General features: G+C 30.9%; 1 protein-coding gene across 2 annotated transcripts in view; it reads left to right on the forward strand.

Moving 5' to 3' along the window:
* LOC145248106 (potassium voltage-gated channel subfamily KQT member 1-like) overlaps nucleotides 1-19621 on the forward strand; it is a 760452-nt gene that overhangs the window by 623840 nt on the left and 116991 nt on the right. For both annotated transcript variants that reach the window (XM_080109897.1, XM_080109898.1), the window contains exon 7: nucleotides 15770-15880. In XM_080109897.1, coding sequence (XP_079966023.1) covers nucleotides 15770-15880 — 111 coding nt within the window. The remainder of the gene's footprint in view (nucleotides 1-15769; nucleotides 15881-19621) is intronic.

Raw genomic sequence — 19621 nt, forward strand, 5'->3', positions numbered from 1 at the left:
GCTGATGAGGAGACCGTGCTTACCAAAAAAACTATGTATAATTATTCTACGTGACTTCATGTATACCACAAATAAAAAGCACGGATTTCCGAAACGATCGTACAGATAATTGACTTTGTTGTTGTTCCTTCTTATGAAACTGATTTTTAATTTAATTAAATTTTGATTGTTAAATTTAAAAAAAAATTTAAAACTTTTAAATTATAAATCACATTACTTAATATATATATATATATATATATATATATATATATATATATATATATATATATATATATATATATATATATATATATATACTTTTATCCGTGTCTCCTATAGCCTTTCGTTTTCTTGGATTTAATTATCATATAGCGAGTGTTTCATTCCTCTTGTGAGTGCTTTGTGCTTTCCTACTTGAAAATAAACAATTTATCCGTGCCAATCTATTCTTTTCATTGCTTCTATCTGAACTCTTTCCTGACAGGGTCTTGAATAGATGGAAAGCTTTTTTTCTTTTTTGTGAACTGATTTTCTGTTACGAATCATTAAATCAGAGCCTTTCTTTTGACTTCAATAAGTTTCTGTTGTTGTGAGTTGTTATTCTTTTTGACAGATGTTTTCTTGTTGCCGTTTTCGTCATCATTGCTCTCTTGTTGATTAACAGGTTCCACATATACATCTCTCATGCGCAGATTTGGATTTCAACAAGTATGGTAAGTGCGTGCCTAGCGAGACACGCTCTGAAACTAAAACAAGTTCCTATATTTCATCGCGGTCCGTTTACTGTACTCTTTATTTGATAAAATTAGGCGGTTTTCTTCATTCTTTCTTTTACAGAAACGCAGCTACTTTCGCCTGCCTAGCGCTTACAGTAAAAGGAAAGAGATATAGCAGAAGATAAGGTGCTTGCATGAGCTAAGGAAAGAGTGATCCAAGTGAAGGAAAGTGAGCCAATGAAGAGGGAAAGTTACATAAGACGAAATAAGTTTAATTACTATGTGTGCGTATGTGTGGTTGAATTTGTTTTCTTTTAATTATTTATTTTGATTTCTTTTCTCTAAAGTGAGTTAAGAATGTAACACTATATATATATATATATATATATATATATATATATATATAATCATACATGTATATATATATATAAATCATACATGTATATATATAAATCATACATGTATATATATATATATAAATCATACATGTATATATATAAATCATACATGTATATATATATATATCATACATGTATATAAATCATACATGTATATATATATCATACATGTATATGTATATATATCATACATGTATATATATATATATCATACATGTATATATATCATACATGTATATATATATCATACATGTATATGTATATATATATCATACATTTATATATATACATGTATATGTATATATATATATCATACATGTATATATACATGTATATATTATACATGTATGTATATCATACATGTATATATATATATCATACATGTATATATATCATACATGTATATATATCATACATGTGTATATATATCATACATGTATATATATATATCATACATGTATATATATATATCATACATGTGTATATATATCATACATGTATATATATATATATCATAATGTATATATATATCATACATGTATATATATATCATACATGTGTATATATATCATACATGTATATATATATCATACATGTATATATATATATCATACATGTATATATATATATCATACATGTGTATCTATATATCATACATGTGTATATATATATCATACATGTATATATATATCATACATGGATATATATATCATACATGTATATATATATATATCATACATGTGTATATATATATCATATATGTGTATATTTATCAGACATATGCATATATATCATACATGTACATATATATATCATACATATATATGTATATACACATGTATGCTATATATATACCATATATATATATATATATATATATATATATATATATATATATAAAATAATCTTAATTTTTCCCTTGGAACTACATGTTCAATAGGAAATAAACCGAACACTTCCACAACACATCTTTCCCTCTAATCTCTTACAGCGTTTCCTAAATCATGTTTCGTGAAACTATGCGTATATTTCATCCACGTTTAAAAACTATTGCATTTATTCCCAATCAAATAATTTTCTCCAATGCGTATTCAGAGAAAAGTTGGTAGCAAGCACTTTCACTTTCTATCCATTTAATTAATTAATTTCCTTGCGTCACAATCACAAAATCTCTAACAGACATCATTTTCTATATTCAAACCAACAATGTCCAGTTTTAGTATGTGTTTATGTATATCTTGAAGATCATGTCTTCGTGTGATGATATAGTTCAGAATGTGACCATATTTGGACCCAGGGTGTATCCATGTTGCTTTGTGAATAAGTTTTTGTTGGTGGAATATGTTAAATACTGTTTGTTCAAGCTCTGTGCAAAACTGGAGGAGAAGAATACTTTACCAAGTCCACACATCCCTAAGACATTTCCGGTTTCATGATCACATCCAACTGATGCATTTTATTATCCTTATGTATTTTTGAAAGACATTTTCTCAGTTCTTGATGAAATGTCACGATGATATGTTGACTACTACATAAATACATACACTGAAATAACTGATGCACAACGACCATGTGGTAAAGACAGCCTCAGACACATGATGCGGTCACAAATCCCATAAGGGTGTTCAAGTGACTTACAATATTTGTGCAAATATACATTTACACCTTCTTCCCTTTCGATGTCTTCAGGCTTGCCCATTCAAAAGAATGTGCCTCCAGCCAGTTATTTGATCTTATTAACTAAGACAAGGAGTTTCAGGTAGAGCAGCAATGTCCACGTTGCTAGTTCCTTGGCCACAATGGTGGTTTTCCCTCCAGAGAGAGTAGAAACCTCCAGATCAAGAAGTTCTCTCATGTTCCATGCTGCAATATTCATCATAAATCTTTTTATTATGATCCCCTCTGCATGTGCAGGTTCAGATTGAACAGACAATGTTTAGATTACTTTTTCCAGATCCTTCCCATGCACTGAGTAAGCAACAGCATCCCTTAAAAGGGCTGCTCAGTTGCAAAAAGATACACCCAAACTAGCTCCTGTCCAATAAAACTATGGCCCTGTCGGTGGGACATTAGAATACGCCGACTGCCCCCCTGCAGAGGGTAAAAGTCCCTCAATGGGGGTCCTGGATATGACCTTAAACTATATCCAGTGGTGAGGCCCCAGCTTGTGGGCTTTGGGGAGTGTGGAGCCATCCTTAAACTGCCATTGCTCCCAGGTTCACTCTGACCCGGAGTGGTAGTACCTGTTAGGGTCCCAACTATAGGTTAAATAGAAACCGACGTGAAAACAACAAATATATTCTATTAAAAAAATTTTTCTTCGAAATCTTTGGATTTGGCATTAAATAACCTGAAAAAGGTTGATATGCCGTAAAACAAAAACAACCAACCAACCAATAAAACTAGCAACGATGTTAAAATAAGCCTTAAGCCGCCCATGTGTGAATTTCAGATTGCATACTTCCAACTTGTTAGGTCTGTATACGCCGCCACAGTACATTTGAAGAGATATCTGTACATAAAAATTGGCAATTATACGTGCTTGTACTACACATATACCACTCTATGAGCTTCAACAGTTATAATTCATTACAAGCAGGAGCAAGATAAATGGTAACTGTATCTACTGTAGGCAAGGATATCATGCTACTAACATAAAAGGTTGCTTGGCTATCGGATGTTAACAACTATCAATTAAGAGCCTTAGTCGAAGCTAATCTACGCACAACTGTTCGAGAACTTGCTTCTGAATTAGACGTAACGTATACGACGATTTCCAATCACTTGAGAGAGATTGAAAATACAAAAACCTTGATAAATGGATGCCTCATGAAATGAACGACAACCAAAAGAAACTCAGAGACCCGTCTACCGTCTTCAAGAAAAGCGTATCTCATGCCAGATTCCAAGCTGATTTTTATAGATCTATGGTTACCCTCTGAAACATCAGAGAGAGGGTAACAAGGGTCTACACTTTATCCAAGGATTACCTGGAACTGTGAAAGGTAGCAGCGTTCATCTCCCTGAGGTATTACTCATATGCATACACATATATAAATTGTATGTTATGGCACTTTCAAAGTAATTAAAAATAAAAACATGTCGTGCTCATATAAGACAAATCTTCTCAACTGAAAAAGTGCCGCGACCAATAGCTGATCCAATTTGAAAAGGTGATGTGCTGAGTGTGTTATTGACCACAAACTTATTCATGTAAAGATCAAAATGCAAATGAGGAAAAAAGGTCAGGCTTAGTGATGTTAAACTGCCAAAACGCATAGATGTTTCTAAAGAACTTATTCAATAACATATTTGATGGAACGGAATCAGTTCAAATTAAAAGTGTACAGTACTAGAGTTGGATGTCTGGGTCTTAAAGAAAACAAACATAGAGACTGGTTTGAGGGAAATGATGTTGTTATCTTGAATCTTATTAAAATGAAGAAAAGAGCACACGATAAACTTCTTAGTTATTCTGATTCACCCACACGAAAAGTAGAGGGCGCTTTCGGGGAAGCAAAATGTAAACTGCAGTGCAAGCTTCGTCAGTTGAAGAATAAGGAGATGAGTTGTCCACTGAAATAGGAAAGGATCTTGATCGTAAAGATGTAAAAGCTTTGTATAGAAAAATCAAACAAGCATATAGACATCTTCATCTTTATTTCCTTTAAAATCTAAAGATGTATTTGCTTTAATCAAAGATACAGAAGATGTTATGGTGCGATGGAAGAAGCACTTTACAGATCTGTTTGCTAATCGCTCTGTTCTAAATAAAACACTGATTTTAAGTTTACCCCAGCACAATATTATTGAGGAAATGATGGTGGATCCCACCCTTGATAAGATAAAATGCATTATAAAGGAAATTCATACTGAAATAGCACTAGATTTTGATGGGATACCAGTAGAGCTGTTGCTCTTTGGTCATGAAAGCATTTCTAGAGTATTGCACAGTCTAATTCTTGCCGTTTGGTAACGATTAATCGAAATCAGATTCGGAAATCAGAAAAATCGAAACTTTTGGGGATATTGGAATTGGAAAAAATGTGCACCTATTTTCCGATGCTGAAAACGATTCTTTTACTTGTGTAAAACTTATTTTCAATTTCTTGCAGTAATGATAAACTCATAAACATTTATTTATTTTTGATTGCTAGTAAAACTAAAATCTATATAGTATATTTTTTCACATTTGCGAAAATATATGCACATGTTGCATAGGTTACTGAAGGTCATCTGCAAAAAAAATGTAAAACAATAACTTTATAGCTAAATATTTAGAGATTTTAAAAGTCTCAGAATCAGTAATTGTATCGGAATCAGAAAAAAACATTGAAATCATTCCATCACTACTCTCTCTCTCTATATCTCTCTCTCTCTCTCTCTCTCTCTCTCTCTATATATATATATATATATATATATATATATATATATATATATATATATATATATATATACTAGCAAAAGTACCCGTCGTTGACTCGGTTCAAAAACAGCCTACAGAAAATGGACTCTGATTTATGAAAGTATGATAGGTTATGAAAAGGAAGGGTTGTAAAGAGATAGCTTCGAATTTGGGGGTATCAAAACCAAATCAAAATATGATGAAAGTAAAAATAAAGTAGATAAACCCCATAATTTATTATACCATACCTGTCCACACTGAAACACTTATCACAACATTCTGTGGATCTATATTAAAAAACCTTGTTAAACTTTGTGACATATTTCCATTCTATGGAGGTTAGGCGCGAACGAACACCCCTTAATTTTATTATACTATATTTCTTCAAACTGAAACATAATTATCAAAGTATACTTACGCAGATAGATATGAAAAGTCTTTATCAAAGTTTGTGCCTATTTCCATTCTATGGAGGCCAGGCGCGAACGCAGACCCTACAATTTCATTATACCATCCCTATTTACGTTAAAACATACTTTTCAAAGTATTATTATGTACATCTATATCAAAAACACTTATAAACGTTTTTTTGTATTTTTTTAATTTTTTATTTCCATACTTTGTGGACCAGACGCGTACGCAGACCCCACAGTTTTAATGAATCATCATTATGCCAGATCAAACATACCCATTCCTGTGTCTCGATAGATCTTCTATCATTATATGTAATCAGTTTTCTATAATAATCAACCATATAAGAACCTATTCGTGACCAGACACACACAGAGACCTTCAGCTTTATATATATATATATATATATATATATATATATATATATATATATATATATGTTAGTGATGGGACGATTCCAATAATTTTCCCCGATTCCGATACAATTACCGATTCTGTACTAAATTCCAGATTCCAATACAATTACCGATTCCGATTCTTTATAAATCTCTAATTATTTAACTATAGAGTTGTCATTTTCCCCGATTTCTGTAAAAAAAAACACATGCAGATATTTTCCTAAACGTAAAATTACACTTATTCGGAATGATCTATAGATTTTAGCTTTACTATTAATTTAAAATCAGTAAATATTTATTATTTTATCATTATTATCAGCAGTGGAAGATTTTGCTTTGAACAATATCAAATAAAAAAGACAATTAAAACAATCGTTTTGGCATTGGAAAATAGATACCAAATTTTTCGATTCCGCTACCCTCAAATGTTCCGATTTTTCCGATTCCGATTCCGATTAATCGACCCAACATTAATATATATATATATACGTGTGTGTGTGTGTGTGTGTGTGTGTGTGTGTGTGTGTGTGTGTGTGTGTGTTAAGATTTCTTTCTTTTTTTTTTTCAATATTTCATTATAGGACAGGATTTGTGATTAATACAAAAGTCCGTTATACGTTTAAATCACATTTTAGAAATGCACGGGCGTATCTCTAGAAGAGACTCCATCCTTCTATCGGCCCATCTGTTATGCTTAAGTTTAAAAAAAGCATTTGTTACTATCACACAGATTGGAATCGACACATCGTTTGACTGAATTCATTTTTGTTTGTTTGTAATTCCCATTGTATACAAAAGATGCATCATGAGAACAGATGGAATTTCGCTTTGTCTTAATGAGTTTCGAAAAGATAACAATCGGAAACTCGTGTGATTATCAATTTGTACGAATGCGTAAAAAAATGTAGATTCATCATTGTTTCATATGCTTGTATAAATGTTGATATATGTGAAGATAAGACATTGTTCGCAGGTACATATTGTATCGTGCGCATGCGTGAGATTAGCTTCCTGTTTTTTTTTGTTTTGTTTTTTTGTTTTTGTTTTTCCATTAAAACTTGACACATTTTATTCGGTACCGGAATTTGATGAGATTAAAAACCAACAACAACAAAATAATAATTGTTTGTATAGACTTGCCTTGGTAGAGTTCAAAACCAGCTTTGAAACCTAGTAGGTGATGCCCTTTTCTCTTCCCTGCAACATCTTTCCCACAGAAGAGACGTTGCGAGCCTGTCTCTGCTCTATCATTATTTTCATACCAAGTGCTCGTCTGAGCTCCAATCTTTCTTGCAGGACTTTCACTAAAAACACTCGATTAGCTCCAACCGCTATCAAGAATTTCCCCCACTCTCTATCTGTGCCTAAATCTAAACGCAGATTCCATGAACAAACTTATTTCCTAGAACTGCTCTCTTGTGGAACACTGTTCTGCTAGCCTGCTTCCTGGCTGAATACAATATGGTAGCATTCAAGTCCAATATAAACAAGTTCTTGTTGAACCGTCTCCTTAAATAATCAAATTCTACCGAACTTATACCATTAACGATTGCAACACTACCACCTTACATTCATTAACACTTATCCTCGAGTGGCCTTCAGGCCTTGCTAAGTGTTGACTCCCTTGTAAAAAAAGCTACTAATTATGGATGAGTGGTGTGATGTAGTGGTTAAGGCAAAGATTGTAAACTCAGCATCCAAGCTTCGAGTTTCCTCCGAGTTACTTTCACTAAAACCCTTGAAAAAATATATCTGCCCTCCAACTATGTATTGCATAGTAAGATAAACTAGACTCTCACATCTTCGTTGTGCAACTCATTTAAAAAAACAAACATGAAAATTCCAAAAATACCATCAGGCATGCACAGTTCAAGTTTCCTCTAACAATTTTACAACCTTTTCACTAAGACCATTGAGAAAGGTATGGGTTCATATATCCTTCCTCTATGTATTCGGAACAACTTCGACTAAAAGATAAATTCTGAGAAAAACAAATTAAATGGAATATCAAGAGAAAATCGAAATAGAAAAGTTTCATCTAGAACAGCAATTTAAAGAAAAATTAGAGTAATTTCAAGAAAGACAATTAGAGTAAATAAAAAAAGAGAGAAAATGTTTCTTCATACTCAACAGAAACAGAAAAAATATATATATACGAATTACCGAATAGGGATTAAATTGTTTACATTTTCACCAAATGCTATTTGGAGCACTATCTATAATTGTACTCTGAACACGAATTTATGTTTGCTTTATATTTTAGACAATACAAAGATATTTATAATCTGTGTTTGTGCAGATTTCTTGGCAGAATTGAACCATGCACTAAAGGATTACCACTACCCACTGCTTAGTCCCAAATTAATATTCGCTAGCTTTAATGGAGGAAAAAGATTATTCTAAGGCCAGCTTATTTAAAAATACCTAATTACATATTTCTAGATTTATCCCAGAATATACCGATCCCTTTCTGTTGGTGTTTAATAATATCAGATAAGGTACTTTTTCTTTATTCATTTTCGTCTCTTAAAATTGGATACCAAAATTTCTGTGCATTTCTTATACTGTCGTAACTTTTCCGACTGGAAGATAATTTCTCCATTCTTACCAAGAGAAAAAAAATAAGTAAGCTTGTTTAAATTTATTTATGTTAAATAATAAACAACCAAAAAAAACATTGACAGACCATTTTTGTGTTTTTGTCTGGTTGAAAAAGTACGATTTTAAAATTTTGTGTTGGGTAATGACTTGAAATCTGCCTTAAGAACGAAACAATATTTTCAATCTTATTTTCTGACGTTAGAGATTGTCCTTCCGCAGACTTGGTGTACTTTCTGTGTTTAAAATCCAGTATAACTTTTAACTTTTACTGATGTAATTAACAATGATTCCAAGTACGATTCCGAGTACGTCTTTTCGAAAATCCAACAACATCAGTTGTAGTAATGGTTATATTGTACCCGACGTAAGTCCAACTTCTTATTGCCAATTTTGTGTGCAAGATAAGTCCGAGCTATGTTGTGACCTTGAAGAGCCGACAATAAATAAGACAACACGGAGGTATATTTAAAGAGTGTGTATGAATAATATACGACAGGAACATTGCGCTGAGACTGCTCCGTCTTTGGTTATAGTTTCTAGAAAAGTAATGAAAAAGGATAGATCTCCATCACACCATAACACGCACGTACGTACATATGTATGTATGTATGTATGTATGTATGTATGTATGTATGTATGTATGTATGTGATGAGGATAATAAAAATAATATTACAACGATATATGTGTGTGTGAGAGACAGAGAGAGAGAGAGAGAGAGAGAGAGAGAGAGAGAGGGGGAGATGAGAATAATGGAAATAGTATTACGACGAGATAGAGTGATGAATAGAGAAAAACCAAGTTATAGGCCCTCAACATTTCTTCTTTAGTGTAAGACTTCTTAATCCATAAAAAAAATTTTACAATAAAGACGAAACGTTGATTGACATATCATATAGTTTATTCCTGTTTCATCTTTCTGTCTATCTCTCGATATATATATATATATATATATATATATATATATATATATATATATATATATATAACACTTAGCAATATTAATTCTGTGCACTAGCCTGATAAATCCTTATGAGGATGAAACGCGGAATATTCTGTGTAGCTTAATTGTCATACATATTTTCAAAACTTACTACCTAACTCTACTTACATATCGAGCACTACTAAAGTAAATCCTGAAAATATTTACATAAAATTTTACGGATTTTGGAATCAGAATCGGGAAAGGGAAAAATCGAAATCTTTGGGAGTATTAAAATTGGTATCAGAAGCGTAAAAATTTGTTCCTCTTTTCTGATACCAAAAACGATTCCTTTAATTATATTTTTTATTTGATTTTGTTTAAAACAAAATCTTCTACTGCTGGTAGCAATAATAAAATAATAAATATTTATTAATTTTAAACTACCAGTCTGTCTGTTTACTAGTGTTAGGACGATTAATCGAGATTAGAAAAATTGGAACTTTTGTGGGTATTGGAATCGGAAAAAAATCGTGTCTAGTTTTGATGCCAAAACGATTCCTATGTAGTATTTTTTTTTTTTGTTGTTATTTGATTTTGTCTAAAAAAACTCTTCCACTGTTGGTAGTAATAAAATAATAAATATTTATTGGTTTTAAACTACCAGTAAAACTAAAATGTGTTTTTACGTTTGAGAAAACATGTGCATATTTAACATGTGTTTCTATAGTAATCGAGACAAAATAACAACTTTATAGCTAAATATTTAGAGATTTATAAAGAATCGGAATTAGTAAATGTATCGGAATCGGGAATTTAATACGAAATCGGTAATTGTATCGAAATCTGGAAAATATTGGAATCGTCCCATCACTAATATATAAGTAAAAAGAAAAAAGACAACCAAAAATTTAGGCAGATTTCCTCATAAATTTATTGAATCCTATATGCAATAAGGCATTTTCAAATGAGCAATCTATGGTCGAACTAAATTTATAATGAGATTTGGCTTCATCTTTTCATTGTTTTTTTAACTTATTTTTTCTTCTTTTCCAACATATTGAGTTCTACTACTTAAGGTTTACTTCCGAAATTGCTCTATACAGGTACGACATTCAATGAGAAGCAAATATATGTATTTCTATGATTATTTCCTTATATTGTAACAGTTTTATTACTCCTGTCACAATAAACCTTAACAAGATTTCTTCCGTGCGTTTAAAGATTTCAACGACAAAAATTACGCTTCATGTGTTAAAAAGCAAACATTAAAACAACATAAAAAGATAAATGGAAATAAAAGCCGATAAAAAATGCAGGTAAAATCAGAGTACGTATGATCAGATTCAACCGTTAACGTCATAAGTTGATATTTTGCGTGAAAATTTATGAAATTCTGTCAGAAATAATTGATAAATGTCACCAGAATAGAATTGTTTTCTTTCTTATTTTTATTCCATGATATATGTTCACGGGGCAGATGTAGCATATATGCTGTTTGCCTTGTGGGGTCAGGGTTGACAATGTGGATTTGTTTATATATATATATATATATATATATATATATGTGTGTGTGTGTGTGTGTGTGTGTGTGTGTGTGTGTGTGTGTGTGTGTGTGTGTGTGTGTGTGTGTGTGTATAAATATATATATATATGTTACTCGTCTCCCATCCCTGTCCACTCCCCTCACCTTCACTCCCATTTCTCATCATAGCTTTTTTACTTACTACGCGAAGCTTTGAAAGTTGTATAGCAACAACCACAATAATAATAATAATAATAATAATAATAATAATAATAATAATAATAATAATAATCTTGTATATAATAAAAGAGGCACAATTTTTCCCCTCTAGACCAAAATATCGCAGGTTTACGTTAACAGATGAGAGATAAAAAAATGTTATGTTTACGCTATTAGCCATTACCTTATATAACTATAGAACTCCATTACAGATACATTATTCCGTAATATTACATTACATTTATTCCTAAGAGCGCCATCTTCATTATCGTCATAATCTAATAGTAAAATATTTTATTTAATTCTTAGCTGTTGTTTATTTTCCGAAGAAATAATAATAAAATAAACATAAGCTTATGTTTATTTTTAACGTCTGGTTTGTCTCTTGAGAGTAAATGGAAGTCTTTTTTGATTATTGAAAAATACATATTGTTATTAACTTTGCATATTTCCATCGCGCTTTTTGGTGGGTTCTTTTATAAATCTTTATTTATAAAATAATTCGCCAAAAAGTACGATTGAAATATGCAAATGTTAATAAAGGTAAGGGGTGATAATAAGATAATAGTAGTTAAAATCATTTATCATTATTAAGATTATATCATTTCATATCAATCAATATGATTTTGATGTGCTTGTATTATTTTTTTATTTTGTTTTTATTTTTTGATTTTTGCATAAAAGATCAAATATAGGCTCTAACTTCGTCAAAACTGGATTTAGCTACGACTATCGTAATAGATGGCCAATTAACTAACGTAATTTATGACGTTATGAACCTTAGTCCTATGAAATCTGATTACGTGTCATACAGCTTAACGGGATGTATATATATATATATATATATATATATATATATATATATATATATATATATATATGTATATATATATATATATATATATATATATTGATGGTGATCTAAGAATGAAATTTTTTCCATAACGGTGAGCATTTTTGTATTCAGTTGTAGCAGTATTGATGGTGAAATAAGTGATACCCTCTTCAAACCAATAAAACAACTTAACAATAAACTAGCAATTATTATTAAAAAAAATTAAATTAGCAATTTGGGAACTGGAAATTAATTTAATTGATTTTGTTATCTGACATCTTAAGTGTGTAGAATCCATGCTGGTTTATTTATTTGCTTGCTTTATTCTTTTTTCTAAATGTTTTTACCCATAAATGCAGGGGTAGACATCTTCTCGTCGGAGTGAAACACATTTGTAGCTATTGGGTGGTTTTGCTGTCAGAATAATAATTAGAGGATATATACCATTTTGTTTAGATACCCAAGAATACAACACACGGATTATAATTCTGGCTTTGAAGACATGAGCAACCTAAGTTGTCAGTGGATTAATAACAGATGTGGGTTAAACCCATGGGTAAAAAAAACAATTTTTAAGATTAAAAAGATAATTTATATATTTAATTTGTTAAATAAGTAACCGTAGCACGTTCTGGATCTGTTTGATTAAATTAATTATTAAATCATAGATGCTTTCTCATAATGACTAGACCGAAAACATCAAACTGCCTGAATTATCTCCCTTTAGCTGTTATGGGAAATAAAATTGACTCTTTTCCAACAGAATTAACTATTAGCAATTAACAATATAATTGGATTATCTCCCTTCGTAATTGTTTTTTCAGTAATGATATGAAAACATATTTAATTAGAATGATAATGAATTTTACAACATTAAATAATGATAAATAGATTAGAATCCTTTACTCTAAATGTTGTATAAGGATTTATATATGTAATGCAGTCTTTTCTTTATTCTCATATTCAATTAAACATTAAACCTTAAATGGTCTTAAATCTAAGTACTAAAATAACGATAAATTGTAAACATTACTTGCCACTAATACGAAACTAAAATTAACCGTAACGTTAATGCAAGGTTGTTATGGCCATATTATAAATATAGAAATAAAAATTAAAAAATTCTTCATAAAAAAATTAATTATGTGAAATAAAGAAATAGTGAAATCTAATTTAGGAACTCAACGAATGGGATATATAAACAAAATTTTAAATGGCTAAGGGTTTTTTGGTGGAAACTTCTTATGACTTTGTTCTTAAATAAGGATACGAAAATTAGGTGATATATTAATATTTAAATGGGCCTTCAGTGAAGGTTACCCCAAGAGTAAATGTTTCTCACATGTTTTTTTTTCCGTTAAGGGAATTTTGCTTTCTTTTTCTTTCTATTCAAACAATGTTCTATTTTCAAGAATGCTTTTATTCATAAAGTCTGAAGAAATACTGGTTTTTGAAAATTTTCAAATGATATAATGTTTGAAATTTTCGACCGGGCATGGAAACAATTGTAACGTAAAATCAAATACACTTTTTGTTGCCATCAACACCTTTTTTGAATGTCCTGATTTTGCTTACACAGTATATATATATATATATATATATATATATATATATATATATATATATATATATATATATATATATATATATAATTTATATTGTTTAAATTTTTAATATGGCTGCACGATGCATTGCCCCGAATTGCAAAGGAAATACGAAAAGAGACCGAAAGTTACTGTTTTATCATTTCCGAAAGACAAGGAATTAAATTACACGTGGATAAATGCGATAAAAAATTTCACACCATCACCATGCAGCAGATTGAGTTTGAAACTAAAAAATTAAAAACAAAAAACGCGTTATTTCAAATGTTTATCTCTTTGTTAGTAGTACAATTTTTAGAACGTATTTAAAAAAAAAAAACAATGAAATTAGGTGTGTGTTGTAAATATTCTGTACATTCGCCAACAATTTAATAAAAGCGACATCGTAAAACTTGAATTTCTTGATTAAATAATTCTAAACAAGAAAAATGATTTTTCTTTTAGTTTAACTATTGTTACTGCGCAATACTTTATGAAATAGGTTAAACTTTAACAAATTGTTTACGACGTTTTTGTCAACAAAACAAAAAGTTTATTAATTATTTTTCTATCTTACCATTTTCTGTCATCGAATTCCCTTATAAACAATTCTTGTCGCAAAGCGAATGACAATATTAGTAAAAAAAAAAATATATCAGAAAAAGTAAAATTCAAACTTTTAATTAAATTCTACAACAGACTTTTATAATGTTTTAATATTTAATGTTTGAAATATTTCTGCATTTGTAACTTTGTTTATATTAAAATTATTTCTTTGAATCTAATTTTTATTAACTTATCGTTCGATTTTTCAGTTTTGATTTTTTTTAAATATTGTTGTTCACTTTGACTAAAAAGTATTTGTTGTTCGTTTTCATTCAAAAGAAAATTGTTTAATTTTAATATTTGTTTATTGCTTAATTCATATTTCATATTTTGCAACATTTGATTGTCTTCTGCTTCACACGCATAATTTTTATTTATTTATATTGAATAAACATCAGTTTCATTACAAATCAAATCGTGTTCCTTCCTTTTCTTTTTAAATGTAATTTATAAGTAAATAAAGAGCGTAATCTAATCTTTAAAATCCATAATACAACAAATGTTCAATTACTTTTAATGCATAAACTAACAACGTTTCCCGCTTTCAATTCTTTTTTTATTAATATTGGATGAGTTTCAGTATTAATTCGTGTTCTTTGTTTATCTTTTTTAAATCCAATTTTCAAGTTTTCTAACGCTTTCTGGAATAATTTCTGCTCATTATCGACCGTCTAAGTGTTGTTCCACATATCTTGCTTGCTATGACCTCGGCGTTGGCGTCATTTTTCAGCTGATAGGCCATCTCTTACGATGGCCGTGGTTTAGCACGGTTTCGACACTTTCAAATTCCGTCAATGTTTTGTTTGGGTGTTAGTTAAAGCACTTTCGCATAAATAAGTCGACGCAAAAGAATAGTCTAAACTATAGAAGGTAGATATTGTAGATATTGAAAAAACGTTAGGTTCCTCCTTGGTTCTTGCAAAATAATAAAATAAATTCACGGGCGCTTTGTTATATTTTCTTAGCTATAGCAACCCACTACATGAATTTGTTTAATTGATAGGAGTGTTTGCTCAAAATGTCTCCACTTTTTTTATTATGCCAATCCACGACTTCTGTCAAATCTTAGATGTCTTGTATATGTTGACCCATCTTTTTTTCTTAATTGATATTGACCAAAGGTGAAAATTTTTAGCAACCAATTTTTTTTTCCTTTTTGCCTTTTCGCAGATAACAGTGACAACCATCGGATATGGCGACACCGTTCCGCAGACATGGATGGGAAGAATTGTGGCTTCTTGCTTCTCTGTCTTTGCAATTTCTTTTTTTGCACTCCCAGCTGTAAGTTACCTTCTTCGTTTATTCATGTCTCTCTTTCTTTTTTCTTTCTTGCTTTTTCTCTCCCTCTTTCTCTCTCTCCCTCTCTCTCTCTCCTTTCATCTTTCTCCTTTTCTCCTCTTTTTCCTTCTATCTCTCTTTATTTTTCATTCTGTCTTTATCTATCTATCTATCTATCTATCTATCGCTCACTCTCCATCGTTCTCTCTCCTCTCTCCTTCTGTCTCTCTCCCTATTTCTCCTTTTGTCTTTTTCTATCTATTTCTGCTCCTCTTTTCCACTCTTTCTACTCTCTCTCTCTCTCTCTCTCTCTCTCTCTCTCTCTCTCTCTCTCTCTCTCTCATACAGGAAGTAACTTTGAGTTGTGCAATGGATACCAATATGAAGTATGGAATGGATTAAGCCAATTTCAAATCCATTACATATTAACTAACACTGCAGTGTCTATGATTGTTACATATCATAATATGTAACAATCAACCCTATGTCGGTAGCGATTAAGTTAGCTAGTGTGTATTTTAATAAGGGTCACAATGAATTCATGATAACCCAAATCTGCAAAGCGGAATCGTTCCTAGAGTCGAGTCAAATATATCTGACACGTAAGGTCCAAGTTAAATGCCGTAAACAAAGCAGAGTAAGATGACGAATGACGTCACGTTTTTCTAGCTGAGAGAAACAAAGGTTTTCAAATCAATTTCTCCGTGGAAGCTTTGGGATGAGACATTGTCAATAATGTAGACAGATTTGAAGACCAAAGTGTGAAATATTACTTCGATGTCTCTGCCCATGCGTCACTGATTTCAGTTAAGTTAGAAAGCTGACAAATAACTAAATAATTAGCTAAGAGAACATTAGTCTCTTTCTCTCCTAAGTCAGTTCTCTCCAAAATAAAATCTTGAAATTCTCAGCGAACGTCTCCTTGTTTTACTCGCTTATTATTGAAGCTTATTTGTATACCAACCATTAAACGGAACATGAAAATTAGCAACGATAAAAATGAAAAGAGAGACCACCCCCAACGCGCGCCACAGTTTTAACACACCCTATATGTAACACGATGTAATTGTAATTAATTTAATATTATCATCCTAACTTTTTTACCATTTAAAAGAAGCTTCAAATAAACTGCTAATATTTTTTAAAATGTTTGCAGCATACAGAAATAATGAAAATGCGAGACAAAAATCGTGTTTACATTATCGACGCTTTAAAACAACGTTCCTATGTCGTGACGTTTTTTAAATCGTTCACACACCCATGTTTTAAAAATCTAGTAAAAATCAAATAATAGTCATATTTTCTTGAATTTTTCGATATTTATTCATTATTAAATAAACTTACATATTAAAAGTAGGTTTCGTTAAATATATTAGAGGAAATATATATTGTTTTACGTGTTCTACCCCCCCTATATTGCATGGTCCGAAAACCAAACAAAGTAAATGTTGGTTGATAAAAGTTTCAACATTTTTTAAAGCCGAAAAGATCAAATAATTAAAAAATATTAATTTTTATGTACATATAAAATTCTGTTATTTATTTCACTTACCTCAAAGTTGTAAATAAAATTGGACATAAATTCAATATTATGTTTTTAAAAAAATACTTTTTCTTGATAATTTTTTTTTCTCGCTAATATAATTATTCGAATTACAACAAAAAAAAAACAATTCTAAAAAATAATTATTTTTAAAAAGCTTTAAATGATATTAAATTCAAATATTATGCGATATGAAGTTTAAATGGATTTTTTTAATAACAGGTTTCCAATAATAAAAAAAATGTATTCCTATAAGAGAATATAAGACTATTGAGATAATAAAAATTGTAAATCCAAAATCAACCTTAAAAAATTCGTTTTGCTTTTATTATTTAAATTGATAGAGGGTGACCCTTATATTTGGCGCTTTTTTTCAAAAATGTACGGAGGCTTTTAAGGAACATTATTTTTAAATACATGTGTCAACAGAATACGTTAAAATTAATTTTATTTTATTAACTCTAGTCTGTGTAGTTCGTTAATAAAAATGTATTTGTTTTACAAAAGGTAAGTTTTATATTATTTTTTATCCATAGGAAAAAAACGTCACTCCATTAACAATTATAACACGAACGCTTATCCATAGAAATTAACACAAACACACGAAATGATGACGTCACTATTAATATGTGTAATACTAACGTTTTAAACATCGCCGTGGAGGTACCTAGAGACCACATTCCACATATACATAAAGAACTTCTTTTGTTATTGAAAATACAACACCAACAACGTGAGTGAAAACAGACAAACCACGTCCCAAAAGCAAACTTTTTTAAAAAAGTAAATATATTTTTCATGCAAAAAGGAGCGCCAGGCGAGAATTTACCAAAAAGGCAAAAAAAAAAAATGGCCACAGCAAGTGCCGTTCAATACGTTCTCACACAAAATCATTTTTTTGTCCAAAAAAGTAAATTCACTCGCAGACCCAACTGCTAGATATAAAAACAAAATTATACACAGACAAACAGACCTAGTAAGCCCAAGACAGCCAGCGAACATGCCATGACCCTCAGTTTCCCCTGCTCTTCCAGGCCAGGGGAACTATTATCAACTTACATATCAACAAAGTCCAACATATACACATCCCGCCTACTGAAGTCACTCACATGCATGCATGAACACTCTATCACATTGTCTACAGTGCCTACTAAACTTACACGCACTGCCATACGTATATTCCTATTGAGAGAAAGCAAACATATATAGACACATTTCTTAAAGGGGCCAATCCGGTCTTCTCACTTTGAACATTCTACAAACGAGAACATTTAATTTTCTAAACGCAAACTCGAATAATTCTGTCATACGAAATATGTTTCAATCATCTACACATTTATAAGCATATAAATAGTTTGTGTTCGCTAATCATGTTTGATATTTTTCATTCAAAACGACTGCTTTCCTCCATTTCCCTATTTATGACACACTAATAATATGGGTCTTGATATTAGTGATGGGGCGATTCCAATAGTTTTCCTGACTCTGATACAATTCCCGAAACTGTTCTAAATCCTCTATTCCGATACAATATCCGAATTTCAATTCATTTAATATCTCTAAATATTTAGCTATAGGGATAATATTTAGATTACCGTAAAAACACACATGCATATAATTATTTCCACAGCCAGATAACATCACAGCTCAGGAAAGCCATGAAAGCCAACAAACCGGAAGTTCAAGACTCGAGTTTCGCCCTCATTTGGGCTCATCAGTTAGACACATCCGAACTCAGGATTCAAAACCCGTGCCTCTTACACGCAGGACAAGCACTCTACCAACTGAGCAAGTGCGCCGCACACAAGAAAGTCTTATTAACTATCATAGATCAAGCAAACCACAACAAAATCCAACAGTTTACTCAGTTGGTAGAGTGCTTGCCTCGGGTTTCGATTCCTGAGTTTGGATGTGTCTAACTGATTAGCCCAAATGAAGACGATACTCGAGTCTTAGACTTCCGGCTTGTTGGCTTTCATGGCTCTTGTGAGCTGCGATGTTATTTCGCTGTGGAAATAATTATATATTCTCTCACACATTCTGAAAACACATATGTTTTCACTAATGTGCCAATACGCTTGTGAGGGTGATCTATTAATTTTATCTTGAGTGTTATCTGCACAACATCTTGGTCGATGCAACTTCCGACCTTCTTCAGGCGTAAAAGTCGCCATGTTTGCACCTGAAAAATGTCGGAGATT

The sequence above is a fragment of the Euprymna scolopes genome, chromosome 26 (assembly GCF_053919585.1).
Source record: "Euprymna scolopes isolate OS-2025 chromosome 26, ASM5391958v1, whole genome shotgun sequence".
In the NCBI taxonomy this organism is placed as follows: domain Eukaryota; kingdom Metazoa; phylum Mollusca; class Cephalopoda; order Sepiida; family Sepiolidae; genus Euprymna; species Euprymna scolopes.